The 14,320-nt window shown below is 45.6% G+C and overlaps 1 protein-coding gene across 2 annotated transcripts in view; it reads right to left on the bottom strand.

Annotated features, from left to right (window-relative positions):
• LOC134461389 (uncharacterized) overlaps positions 1 to 14,320 on the bottom strand; it is a 38,746-nt gene that overhangs the window by 13,087 nt on the left and 11,339 nt on the right. For both annotated transcript variants that reach the window (XM_063214300.1, XM_063214299.1), the window contains 3 exons: positions 7,186 to 7,304; positions 6,356 to 6,445; positions 3,829 to 3,955 (listed from right to left, as the gene is read on the bottom strand). In XM_063214300.1, the coding sequence (XP_063070370.1) occupies positions 3,829 to 3,955; positions 6,356 to 6,445; positions 7,186 to 7,304 (336 nt within the window). The remainder of the gene's footprint in view (positions 1 to 3,828; positions 3,956 to 6,355; positions 6,446 to 7,185; positions 7,305 to 14,320) is intronic.

Raw genomic sequence — 14,320 nt, 5'->3', positions numbered from 1 at the left:
CATGGTGTCCCTCACGCAACTGCCCATCATGCTTCTCCCATCCAGTGTGCCCCATCATCAATGCTTCACCTATCACTGAGGTCCCTCACACGGGGGTCACCAATCCTGGGGGTCCCTCACATGGAATTACGGCTCACACACCATGGGTACGCTTCCGATGGCCTCACGGTACCATCCCACTTCTGACACCATTTGTAGCGAAGGGGAGTAGAGTTGCCCAGCTGGGACTCGAACCCAGACCTTCTGGGGTAGTAAACCGGGGCTCTGACCGCTACACCAAAGAGCCTGGCTCTTTGGTGTAGCGGTCAGAGCCCCGGTTTACTACCCCAGAAGGTCTGGGTTCGAGTCCCAGCTGGGCAACTCTACTCCCCTTCGCTATACTCCCACAGACAAGTTTAAAAAAAAATCCCTCAAAGATATGACTTGGAACTATAACACCAGACACATTTTTCAGCGTACACAATAGCATGAACTACTACCTGTGAAAATCTCAAGTCATTTTTTGCCCTTTTAAGAAAAATAGAAATTGTGCCAATCTGGTCGGAAACGGACTACAGCTCCCAGCATGCTGTGCTTCGCGCCTCGTTGACAACACATGAACGCGAACGAACGCAAGTTCTTCGCATATCTTCACATTCTTGTAATCCTATGAGTTCCACATTGTCTTGTTATTACACATATATACACGCGATCATTTTGGTATGGTTTTAAATTCTCTAGTAGATATGATGGCTTCTGTGGTGACGAGTAACCACCTCTCTGGCTCATGTTTGGCTATGCTAATTTGGCTATGCTAATTACATGGAGTAAACAAGCCACACATGCCAGTCAGTGTAGTTCTGTATTAGCTTTTTAAAGAATATTAAAATCAGCTCAGATCAGTGAAAAACCGAACATTTTACTACCTGGTTCGATAAAACGGGCCAACATGCCCATAATATGACTGCCACTACTTCTACTTCGTCGTCAGGGCCGAGATGTAATTTTTCAAAGAAAAAAAACATTCATTTGTTGCAGGGGGTTGGAACGTTGCCAGCAGGGGGCGATGAGATTACTTTCCCTCCCTATAGAAGAGGTGTGTAATAGGCGAGGATGGGGGGATTGGTGAGGCGTATGCAGAGGATTGGTGTGGAGAGGGTAGTGGGGGTTGGTGTGGCGAGATGATAGGGTGAGATTGAGGGTATTGGGTGAGATTGAGGGTGTGGGGTGAGATTGGGGGTATGGGGTGAGATTGGGGGTATGGGGTGCATGAGTGCAGGGCCGAATTAAGGTGGCTTGGGGGCCCTAGGCTACAGGTTTCTGCAGTGTCGGCCATAGAGATAGATTTTTCAATACTTCCACTTGCAATTATTGAATTTTCCCAATCGGTGTTAATACGGCCCTGCATGTGTGGGGGTGGGGCAATCAGGAATGGGGTGAAGGGGTAGGTGTAGAGAGGGATTGGGGGCTTTAGAGTGGGGGTAAGGGCAGGGTATGTAGGGTATGATGGAGGGGGGGTTGTTTCCAGAGGGTATGGGGTGAGATTCGGGGGTTTGAGGTGGTGGTGAGGAGTCAATAGTGGGGGATGGACGAGAGGTTGCGGATGGTGGGAGTGTGGTGTGGTGTGGAGACGGGAGGATACGTGGCTGGGGGTGTGTTTGTGGGTGGATGGGGTTGGGATGTCACATGGACGATGAACGCTGATGGTAGTGAAGAGAGGGTGAGGGGTGAGGTTCGCGGTTTGGGGTGGGGGTGAGGAGTCGATAGTGGGGGTGGAGGGATGGTGGTGTTGAGAGAGGGGATGAGGTGTGGTTGGGGGTGTGTTGGGGGTTAGGAGGTCACGTGGATGGAGGTATGGTGTGAGGAGGATATGGGGCGAGGTTGGGGGTTGGGGGTTGGGGGGGTTGTGGGTGTGGAAGGGGTGTGCGTGAGTTTCAGAGGACAAGTCATGAACAGCTTCAAGCATTTGCATTAGCTTGTTCAACACCCTGTACCATGGGTCAGCTACCCCCAACACAAAAGGCGGACAAAATCCCTATACCATGCGCCCATGCCACCACACCCACGTTATTCTCAAATCCCTCCTCCTCCCCCCTCGTCCTACTCCTCTACCCCTTATAGAGAGCCTACGTCACAGCCACACCCCTACATAGTGCCCAAGATCGAGAATACAATGAGTGGGAGTCATTGGAGAAGCAAAAAAAACAATTTTTATTGACTCTCATTTGTCTTTTTTTTGTGTGTGTGTTTTTTCTTTTGCTTAGAATTACATGAAAGGAGGCTGTCTGTAGACCATTAAGGATGCCATGTTGGCTAGAGCACCTCCTCCTCCTCCTCCTCCTCCTCCTCCTCCTCCTCGTCATGGTCCACTGTTGTGTATTAGCAGATGAAGAGGAGGAGAAGGTGGAGGTGGTGTTCTTGGGCGATGTGTTAGCTAACTAGTGGCTTCTCTCCTCCTCCCCCTTCTCCTCCTCTTCCTCCTCCTCCTGTGGATTTGCAGAGCAGCAGGAGGAGGAGAAGGAGGAGAAGGAGGATGAGGTGGTTGTGGTGAAGAACACTTGGGCCATGTTATCTAGCTAACTAGTGACCTCCTCCTCATCCTTCTCTTCCTCCCCCTTCTCTTGTCCTCCCTCTACACTGCTGTGGATTTGCAGAGCAGGAGATGGTGGTGGTGGTGGTGGTGTTGTGCTCTCCTCGGTCGCCGTGCTGAGAAGCTCAACTCGGCGCAGCAGAAATGCACTTATGTAATTAGCCCAGCGCCTCATCACCACTTTAAATATGCCATGTGACAGGGCTTAGCCTTCTGAGGGGGGTGCAAGCACACTGCTCTCTTAACCCAGCGTGCAGAAATTAGAGTGAGAGGAGAGTGGGGGAAGGGCACGTGGTCGGTCGGTCAGTCGATCGATCTGTGAGTTTGCATATCTACTTTTGTTGTACTTTCATAATTAGCTCTTTCGCAATATTGATATTTTCGAGCTTTTTGCCCAGTGCAATCATTTTACTGATTTTGTGCTAGGAAATGGTAACAATTGCCTTAACCTTAAGGTGCTGTGTCATAGAGGTAGAACGTTAGAGTAGAGGTGACACTATTCATGACAGCACAGGAAAACGTCTTCTGTAGGTAGACCTGTACTCTCCAGTCAATACAAATAAATGGATAACACGGTCAGCTCTGTCAAAAAATGACCTAAACCTGTGTGAATATGAAGTGACACATTAACGGAACAGATTTGAAACGTCAGGCTAAATATCACGAGTCGATAAAATACATTTTTAAGTCAGTTCATATTAGTTAGGTTGATATTTATCAGCCCATTTCGACTAGGCCTATTGTATTGTCTTTAAGTCTGTGGATGGAAATGCTCACATTATTAAACCATTTTTGACAGAAGCGACCCCCCCCTTCTCCATTTCTTTACATTATTTAAGTTTACCTGCAAATAATGACTGTCAGGATTGCCATGAAAAAAGGGGGCCAGCGTCACCTCTAGTCTAATGTTACCTCAATGTGCCATGTCTACAGCCTCATCATATGTCAAAGGGGTGTATCATGGAGGGCTTCCTCACTAGTAAGGATGGAATGTCTTCCATCAGACAGTTTGTTGCCCCAGAAGGTACAGGTATATGTCCTGGAGGGGTGACCCTACTCCCCTCCGCAACATGCTACAAAGTACCACACAGTGAAAAATGCAGTGTTAATTCAACACTTAGGGAGTACTCTGGGACCCCATAGACAGAAGAAGATTGAACCTTGAAGTTAGATCGACCCTTGAAGTGTTGAATGAGCACTTGCACTTTTTACTGTGAAGTCAACAAATGTTATTGTATGCCGTGCATACATGTACTCACCGGTGCCAGAGTCCTGGGTGGTGGGGTAGACTGCGGGAGGGTTGAGGGCCCAGTGGAGGTTCCTCCTCAGCTCTTCCTGGTCCTCAGTGTGGACCATCTCAAACACGCTCTGGTGCATCACATCCGTCTGACAGGGAGGGGATGGAAATGGAAAAATTTGACAACTGTCCATCGTTGTCTCTTGTTGAATTAGGTATTCATTGCGTAAGTTAAAATACATTCCTATTCTTTTGATGGCGAATAGAGTCATCTGACAAACTGTAAGTGATTATAGTATTAATAGAAAACAATGCACAGTGCAGCCATGTACAGTACATATACAGTGGGTATTTCTCAAAACCTAGTGCGCACACTTCCAAGTGTATTCAGCCTAATCAGTCACGCCCAGTGATTGGATTCTCTTTATTAGTCACACCCAGTGATTAGATATTCTGTAGAGTTCACCAAAGAGTATCCAATCACTGGGAGTGACTAATAAGGCTGATACACTTGGAAGTGTGCGCACTAGGTTTTGAGAAATGGCCAGTATGTTGGGTCAAGGATAATGTAAAACTATGCAGAGGCTGACAACACTGGCCTGGCATGTGCGGAGCAGGCTATATGTTTGTAAATGTCAAGGGGGCATTGTATTATTTCAAGCTGCTACATGCTCGCTAGTTGTGGCCTACGTGACCAGTGTCCTGATTCATCTCGTTTGTTGACTCGGTGTGTGACCTACTTTTGTTACTCTGACAACAAAAGCCAGGACAACATATACACAAGTCCGACAAAAGCTTCCGAAATAATCTGTTCAGCCTTGTCGACGAAAATGAGTCAGAAAACGATTACTCAGGAAAGCAACAGAATTCAGGAGACAAATATGTTACACTCATGTAATAATTACATTCAGCCGTCTTAGGCCTTTGACTGCGAGCAATGGCAAGATAAAATTATACTCTGCATCTTATTTATACATCATTTACATATGGAATGATATTCCCAAAATGCAGCAAATAAAAAAAACATACACTGTTTCAATGTGAACTGAAAAAAACAGGCTTTGTTTATAGCCCCTCCAACCATTTTTATCTTCACATACAATGTTATTGGTCTAATAGCCGCTACAGGGAAAGTATTGAGACTCCTCGTGTCATTGGCACGCATCAATATGACCCCCCACATGCCATGCTCATGATCTAACAGGCCATGCCATGAATCTCACTTACACTCGTTTGTCTACATCACCCGTCAACACGCAACTGGAGGATAAGCCTCCACAAATCTCCCCTTCCTATTTGTAAAGAAGTTCATTTACAGCTAGCATGCTACTATGCACACACCACAGCACAGCACACACACAGCTGGCCTCATGCACTGTAGGTTACGAGTAGCCTACAACTTGCTGAATGGAGGCCATTCAGTTTTGATTATGCTTATAACATAGCTTACGTAGCTCATAACCTGTTAAATGTGTAGGCTTATTTAGAATTAAAGCTGAAAAAGTGGTTTGGAGAATAAGCCAATCAGTGTTTGCAAACATCTACTTTGCAATTTCTCTCGGCTGTTTTACACTCAAAACATTAATTCTGATTACTGTAGCTTGTAACCCTTTTGAGGCGTACATTTTTTCTGTATCAATTCAACAAGTTGAGAGAAAGAACGGGACCATCTAGGGCCAATCGTGTTGAATGCGCTTTGGCAGACTGCTGAATTAACCATTGCCAGATTGACTGTATCACGTATTTACAATGAAAACCAAAACAAGAAACATCTCAGCGGGAACTTGGAGCATAAGCCAGTCAGCGTGTTTGCAAACATCTACTTCACTCTCTCGCACTCAGCTGTTTTACACCCAAAACATTCATGCAATTAATCTGTTTAAGCGAAAGCCCCAAAGTCAGCCAGACTGGGCGAGCAGATGCTGCCCAGCATGCTTGCCTTGCCTTTCCCAGGGCCCGAGCGGGAGAAAAACAATAGCACCAATCACCTGCCATGCACTGCAGCTCACATTGCATTGTGCCACTGCCGTTCACCATCAGCAACCATCTGTGCCAATATGTAGCACATGCCTTTTGCATTGATGACTGTCACTGTCACTTAAACATCATCAAACTACAAAAGCATGGTTGGTAGCCTTATAATGCGAACTGGGACACGCTACAATTCATTCAAAATAGGCCTACTATCATAGTACAGAGCCTCTGCTATAGGCCTAACCATATTGTCACCAAAATCGTAATGACCAAGTCTTAATCGGTTACTCTTGGCATTGTCATAGCAATGTTGTTATGATGTAGTTGTGTGTTTTCGGCAAAGAGTGAATAGGCCCGTCGATGGGCCTATCTGCAGTAAGAGGCTAGTCTTTACATTAGGACTTGGTCATTGACAGCTGTAGTGGAACGCTTTAATAGTCATTGAAAGGCATAGTGCCATAGTACCACACTACTATGACTTAGTCTTTGCCATTCTGGTAACAGCCAATTTATAACCCTATGTCTTAACAGGTTAACGCATGAGGAAGAGCAAAAGAGGAACCTCATATGCATACCTGATGGAAGCCCAGGTAGTCCTGAATGGTGTGGGAGGTGTAGAATATGGTGCCATCAGCAGTGAGGACCAGGATGAAGCCATTGAGGGCCTGCAGTTCCAGTGACACACAAATGCACAATGTTGACAAGAAGTAGGAAAGAATCACATTTAGTTTAGTTTTTTAAATGCCATTGGTTTGAAACAGTGACTTGACTTGGTGGCATAGTGGTCAAAAGGAAAGCAAATCTACCAAGCAGGTACATGCTGAGATGAGATAACTACAAGTAACAACAAGTTAGCCTGACTAATCTGTATGTTATTTTGTCCATCAACACTCCTTATTCATGTGTTAACTCTCCACTACACCCCTTGTCAAGACAAAGACACTGTGTTGTGCAACAATTCCATAAGACAGTCATGCTTTCAATATGGAGAATAAAGCGTGACCATTGTTTATGCAATACATGTGGTATCCATTGATTTAGTAGGAGGAAACACACACACGTACACACACATGTACACACACACACACACACACGTACACACACGTACACACACACACACACACACACACACACACACACACACACACACACACACACACACACACACACACACACACACACCACACACACACACACACACACACAGCACACACACACACACACACACACACACACACACACACACACACACGGCACACACTCTCTCTCTCTCTCTCTCTCTCTCTCTCTCTCTATATATATATATATATATATATATATATATCTGTCTGTCTGTCTGTCTGTCTGTCTGTCTGTCTCTCTCTCTCTCTTTCTCTCTCTTTAAGGAATAAAACAGAGGACTAACCTGCAATAGGAGTTCACCTTCCAGCATCCAGCCATCTGCCAGTCGTGCACATTTGCCGTTGCCATAGCCGCCAGCGTTGGCTGTCACCCCATTGCTGCATGCATGGCTCTTCAGTGCAACTGGTTTTCATAGTATCATGCAAGACAAAAAAGAACAAGAACACACAAAGACGCTGATTAACAACTGATCAAACGCTGTCTTGGGGCGTTTTTGAAAAAAAAAAAATGTTTTGCAACCTCAGCATTACAACAGCTATGTTCTTCTTGTCACGTGGTATGTATAATAAGGGACTAAAACATTTTTTGAATGTTGAATTGTTGTCAGAGGGTGTGCTTCACAAGTGCCAAACAGTTAAACAGACAAGCATTCGTAAAATATACACACACATGTGAAACTACTGACACCTCTGCTTCCTCTGGGGAAAAGAAGCAGTATCTGAACTCTACTTTTCTCTACCATATACAATGGGTTTATTTTTGTACATTAATTGTGTACTCGTTGCATGTCCTGATGACTATTCATATCTGCCCTAATAAACAGAGGACTGTGAGTAGACTCTAGAGCGCACAGCATTGCCTGGCTTACTGCCTTATTACAGCAACATCAGAGTGAAACAAGGTGACATTTGCTCAGGGCATCTTTTTATTTATACTCTTCCCTTCTCTCTGCTCTCTCTCTCTCTCTCTCTCTCTCTCTCTCTCTCTCTCTCTCTCTCTCTCCCTCTCTCTCTCTCATCTCCCATCTCATTTGTATTGCCAATTGTGTTTTGCTTGTGTACTATTACTACAATTGGTCCTAGCATAGCATTGATAAGCATTGGTAAATTACACTGAAGACAAGCAATACACTAGGGTCTGTCCAAAATGTTACCACATTTCCTTCGTCGAAAGATGGTTGCATTGCCTTGTTTTCTGGATAAGGAACTGTTGAGTGAAGCAGGGATAATTTCGGATTTGGCCAAATTATTTCAGTGGGCATTATTATTATCACACAAAAAAAGAAAATACATATGAAAAGAAAACAAGAAAGTGGCGGCGACTCAGGGCAAGCAGTTGTTGTTTGTTGTTGTTTTTGCTTGTGTTTGATAACCAGCCATGGTATATGGGATTACAGGAGTTACGTGAATGCCTACACAGCAAATTACCTTTAACATAGCACTTAGGAAGACAATGTTATATATAATGCAGTACATATACTCTCTTATGCACCTCCTATGCAGTCGCACCCCGGTCAAAGATCAAGCCAGGGAGAAATAGAGGGTGGGTGCAGGAAAGGGTGGTGACAGTGGGGGTTGGGGGGTCAATCATGAACTGCTCTTCCCCATCTGTGCCATGTGTAGTTGCTTTTTATTTCCCACCAGAAGTGCTGGCATTGACCCAAAAAGCACTGGAGCTGAGGTTTATGGAATGCCTCCTCCAACACTGGTCAATTGCCTTCTACGATGCAATTACATTATGCAAATCATGCATTTTTAATGCATCGCATATGACAACAGCGGGTCGCGGCTGCCTATGTTTGCAAACATGCAGAAACCTGCAGACAGATTGCGTTGCTTGATGGCACAGGCTGTACCGTACAAGCTACAATGTGCCTTGTGTTATTGAAAAGTAAGTTATAAATTGTGACTGTAAATGTGATTTCGAGAAAAAAAGGATTAATTATTGTATTGTACTCTCGCAGACCATTGTTGGGTTTTTGTTTTATCTATTCCCGATTTGATGAGGCAGAGGTAATGAGACATAAACAAGCATTAGTAGGTCACCTCATGATATGTGTGAAGTCAGTGAGAAAAAACGAGGTTTTATTACAGATTATGAATAGATCAGCAATGATCAGCCAGGCACATGTAACCAACCAGAGAAAGATTGTCCTATCAGAACTCACAAAAACGGATATGAAATTATTATTGTTCTGCTAAGAAAAGACGCACACCCATCTCAATACCATTGGGTTCTGGACTAAGTAAAGTCAACTGGACCAATGAAATATATGAAATAAGTCCGCAACACCAGGTTCTCTTTTTCAATATGATGTTTCAGGCAGCAAACCCCTCACGTAACTGAACATTTCCATCTAGTCCCATGTATGTCTATGTCCTTTCATGGTATAAGAGAGAAAACGTAATTTCAATTTCTTTGTATGCCCTGTGCATATGAAGAAACTGACAATAAAAGCTGACTTGAGTTGAAATGTCAAATCATGCAAAAGTCACAGACCGCAACAACAATTCTAAAAGCCTAAATAAAATCTTAAAGGAAAACTGTGGTTTTGTATCAACAATGCGACCAACTGACCAAGAACCAGGCCAGCTGACACCCTTGCCTGAGTTGACATGATATTCGAGTGGACCCATGCTCCCACACAATGCCACCTTGTCACTTGCGTTTTTCCTTATCGCACTACCACACAAAGACCTGGCGCCCATTCCGGTGCCCTGGAACAGAGAGGTGCTGAGAATTTGATTAAGTAAACCTGACAAAGAACCTCCTGACCCAGAAAATCTAACAGCTTGTGAAAGGGCCACGAGCCCCCAGTTACGTGTACGTAATTCGCTGCTGGCATGTGGAGGGAGGGAGGAAGGAGGGAGGCTCGTGGGGGTTTTTGGGGTGGGCTGAGTGTGTGTCTGTCTGGGGTGGGTCAGGTGTCATGTAAGGTTAAGATGGTCAAAAGCAGGAACTCCCCCCAAGACAGAAGAGTTCAGTGCAGAGCATGCAGGCATTTTGTTACAAGGAGCTCAGGGCAGGGAAGCTGACTAAGGGGCTAGTTGTCCCAGCGACCGGGCCCAGGGAGAGTGGAGGGCCCAGAAGTGGGTCCCCATTACATTGTATTGAGTAAGCAGGGTCTTGTCATATGGTTTTGTCCCAAGCCTGTCCTAGCGGCTTTTGTTAACCAGGGTTGAGGGAGAAGAAGAAGAAGAAGAAGAAGAAGAAGAAGAAGAAGAAGAAGAAGAAGAAGAAGAAGAAGAAGAAGAAGAAGAAGAAGAAGAAGAAGAAGAAGAAGAAGAAGAAGAAGAAGAAGAAGAAGAAGAAGAAGAATGAGGATAAAGAGGAAGAGGAAGAGGAAGAGGAAGAAGAGGAGGAGGAGCAGCTGTCTTTAGAAAGCCAGAAAGCCTCACCTCAGCCCATGGTATCTCTATGAAAACAAATTAAGCTTATTTGTACCTGTGCATGTGTTTGGGACATGTTTTCTAAAATATTTCCAAATGGATAAATGAGTACAGGGGTGTGTGGGCTATACACCAGATCATGTTGCCTTTATTATTATTATTTTGTATGACTTCATAGACAAGACGGTACGTCAACAAAGCTGAGCTGGAGGTTAGCTTGCTTCACATGGCCTTGATACAACACCAATGTGTGCCATTTCTGGAGCAAAACAAACCATAGTCATAACCAAATAATAATAACAAACAAGAATGAAATGCCAAAAAAAATCATGGAGGAGGATGAGGGAGGGAGGGAGGGAGGGAGGGGTGGAAAAAAAACGGCAGTGTTTTGATTGCATCACCCAAGCCAGGTCTTGCGTTGTCATGTCATGTAGAATAGATCATCCAGGGAGGAGGAGGCCGCGAATCACGGAATGCTTCTATACTTAGCAGAGCATTAGCAGCAGCATGAAGAGCGAGCGAGCAACATGGGCTGGACTGGCACCAAAAACATCCACCACGTGGGCACTTCTGGCATAGATCAGCTCCTCACACAGCCCCACCACCCGGGCACTTCTGGCATAGATCAGCTCCTCACACAGCCCCACCACGCGGGCACTTCTGGCATAGATCAGCTCCTCACACAGCCCCACCACCCGGGCACTTCTGGCATAGATCAACTCCTCACACAGCACCACCACCCACCCACTCCCGCTTTTGAACAATATTAGGCTATGATTAGCTCAGCACTATATTGGCCTCAATTACATGAGACATTTAATTCAGAATGAACTCAATTTCATTCTGAGTAAAGCTCAATTCCGCTTTTGAAAACGTCATGTAAACACTTTCTCAATTCGGAATTAAATGGAAGTACAACGTAAATTGGCCGAAACGATTTAATTTTGAGTTATTCATTTGGAATTACAAATGTCATGTAAACGTGGCCATTGTCTACATTAGGGATGGATCAATGAGCCATGTCATCTAAATGGAAAAAAAACATCACAGGACCCAAGAACTAAGCCAACAGCATCAGTCCTTAAGAACTGTCAGCTGGCCGGGAAAATGCCCTGTATGCCAGATGACCAGTCCAGCCCTGGCGAGTGGAGAGGGGGGAGGGGGAGGGGGGATTGCCTTGCCTTGCCTGCCCACCCTCCCCTCCCCCTCCCCCCTCCCTCTTGTTAGGCATTTTCAGAGCCTATGGTCATAGTAATCATGGATGGCTGACCCCGCCCTGTGACCCGTATGACTACGGCTACGGAGTCACGTGATTGGTTGCTTGGTTTCAGGGGGTTGTGTGCCGTGATATGTCAGTGGGACAAAACCCTGGACACTCATCCACACACACAATAATGCATGAGCACTGATGAAAACACACGCACACACACATGCACACGCACACACACACACACACACACACACACACACACACACACACACACACACACACACACACACACACACACACACACACACACACACACACACACACACACACACACACACACACACACACACACACACACACAAGCACGGGCATGGATATGGACACACAAGCACACACACATACAATTGTCAGAATGTGTTTGAATTTCTCTACACATACTCCTTCCGAAGCGTGAAAATAGATAAATAAATAAACAGAAACGGGTAAGTGAATAAAATAAGGGTACGATTGAGCAGGCCCGGTTGCATGTGTGTACATTCATGAGCACATATGTATATGAATGTTAATTATGCCAACACAGAGTAGAGAGACTGTTTCTCTTGACTAACAGAGCAGAAATTCAGCGCAGCCTTTCTCTCTCTCTCTCTCTCTCTCTCTCTCTCTCTCTCTCTCTCTCTCTCTCTCTCTCTCTCTCTCTCTCTCTCTCTCTCTCTCTCGCTTGCTTTTCCGCCTCTACAGAAAGAAGTGAATGAACACGCGATCCTCATCGCCCCCGCACAGAGGGGGTGGGAGGGAAACACATGGCAAGTGAAGGCAAACACATACGCCTGAGCACGCACACATGCTGTAGACACTCACGCACGCACGCACGCACGCACGCACGCACGCACGCACGCACGCACGCACGCACGCACACACACACACACACACACACACACACACACACACACCACACACACACACACACACAGACACACACACACACACACACACACACACACACACACACACACACACACACACACACACACACGCCACACACACACCAAATGGGACAGCTGTTTTCATACACTCACCTACTGTACTGTATAAAATACTAAAAGCTTAATCAGCATCAAATGTGTGGTACAGTAACAGGTGCAGTGTTGTGCACTTAAAGCCATGGCCTGTCATTTCTACCTTTCTTTAACTGACACAGCAGCCCACTTGACAGGTCAGTGTGTTCAGTGGTGGGGTGGGGTGGTGCAGGGCAGTGTTTCCCAACCAGGGGTACGTGTACCACTAGGGGTACGCGAGCACACCTCAGGGGGTACGCGGAAAAATTTAATAATAGCAAATATATTGAGTGTAGTCACATTGGAATAGAGGAACAGAGCATGTGTGAGGGCGAGGGGGTACTCATCATATGACAAAATGGCTTAGGGGGTACGCAGGACAAAAAAGGTTGGGAAACACTGGTGTAGGGCCTCTGACAGCTTTAGCTGGGCCCGGGACAAAGTCCTCTAAAGGGCCCCCGACCCAATACACAGAATGTAATGAGGACCCAATTCAGGGCCCCCTCTCTTCCTGGGCCCAGGACAAGTGACCTGTTTGTGCCCCCTTGTTGGCTTCCCTGGGGTGGGTGTTTGTGAAAGTGCTGCGATCACATATCAGCACAAGTAACACAGTGGCCTGGAACGGGAGAGGGTCAGAGAGCAAGGTACAGGATCGACCCTGCACTTTAGCACTAGTACACATTGCAACACAACTGAACTAAATGCAATGTCACGCAATGCATATGAACCTGCACAATAGCACAACACATTGCTCAGACACACACACACACACACAAAATCACACACACTCGCACACACTCTCTCTCACACACACACACACACACACACACACACACACACACACACACACAATCACACAATCACACACACAAACACACACGCGAGCGCACACACACGCACAAAATCCCACTCCACACACTCACACACGCGCTCGCTCGTGCACACACACACACACACACACACACACACACACACACACACACACACACACACACACACACACACACACACACACACACACTCGCACACACACACACACACACACACACACACACACACACACTCGCACACACAACTCAATGAAACGCAAAGCAACGCAATTGCTGAGGACCTATAGAACAACACAACATAACAACCCAATACACAGTATAAAAATAATGCAGCGTTAATTCAAGTAACATCCAAGGACCAAATACACTCTAGAAGATGTTAATTGGACTCTAAGTGTTGCAGTTAATTGCATCTTTTACTGAGTAAGATGCAATTGAAAGCAACACAACACTACTCAACACATCCCATCAGGAGTGTGTTTCTCGAAAGCAATTTCCGATTGGCAACCTACTAAGTTGTTAACTGGTTAGCAGCTATGCTTTTCCATAAACAGGGTCCAGAATTCAAGCTGTGAAAACAGAATACATTTCAACACAACTGACTCAGACACACCACAATGAAACATGCTAAGCACAGCACAACAGACAACACGACACGACACGATACGACTTGACACAACTCGACACAACACAACACAACACAACACAACACAACACAACACAACACAACACAACACAACACAACACAACACAACACAACACAACACAACACAACACAACACAACACAACACAACACAACACAACACAACACAACATTCCTCAACACAGTGCAGCAGTGCAACAGAACATAGCACTCATTAGTCCGGTTTTATGAAGCAGTTTCTCCCAAGCACTAAGCGGGGCTGTGATGGACAGAGAAGGGGGATGGGGTAA

Source organism: Engraulis encrasicolus, chromosome 13, assembly GCF_034702125.1.
Source record: "Engraulis encrasicolus isolate BLACKSEA-1 chromosome 13, IST_EnEncr_1.0, whole genome shotgun sequence".
NCBI lineage: Eukaryota > Metazoa > Chordata > Actinopteri > Clupeiformes > Engraulidae > Engraulis > Engraulis encrasicolus.
This window is presented reverse-complemented; position numbering and strand designations above follow the sequence as displayed.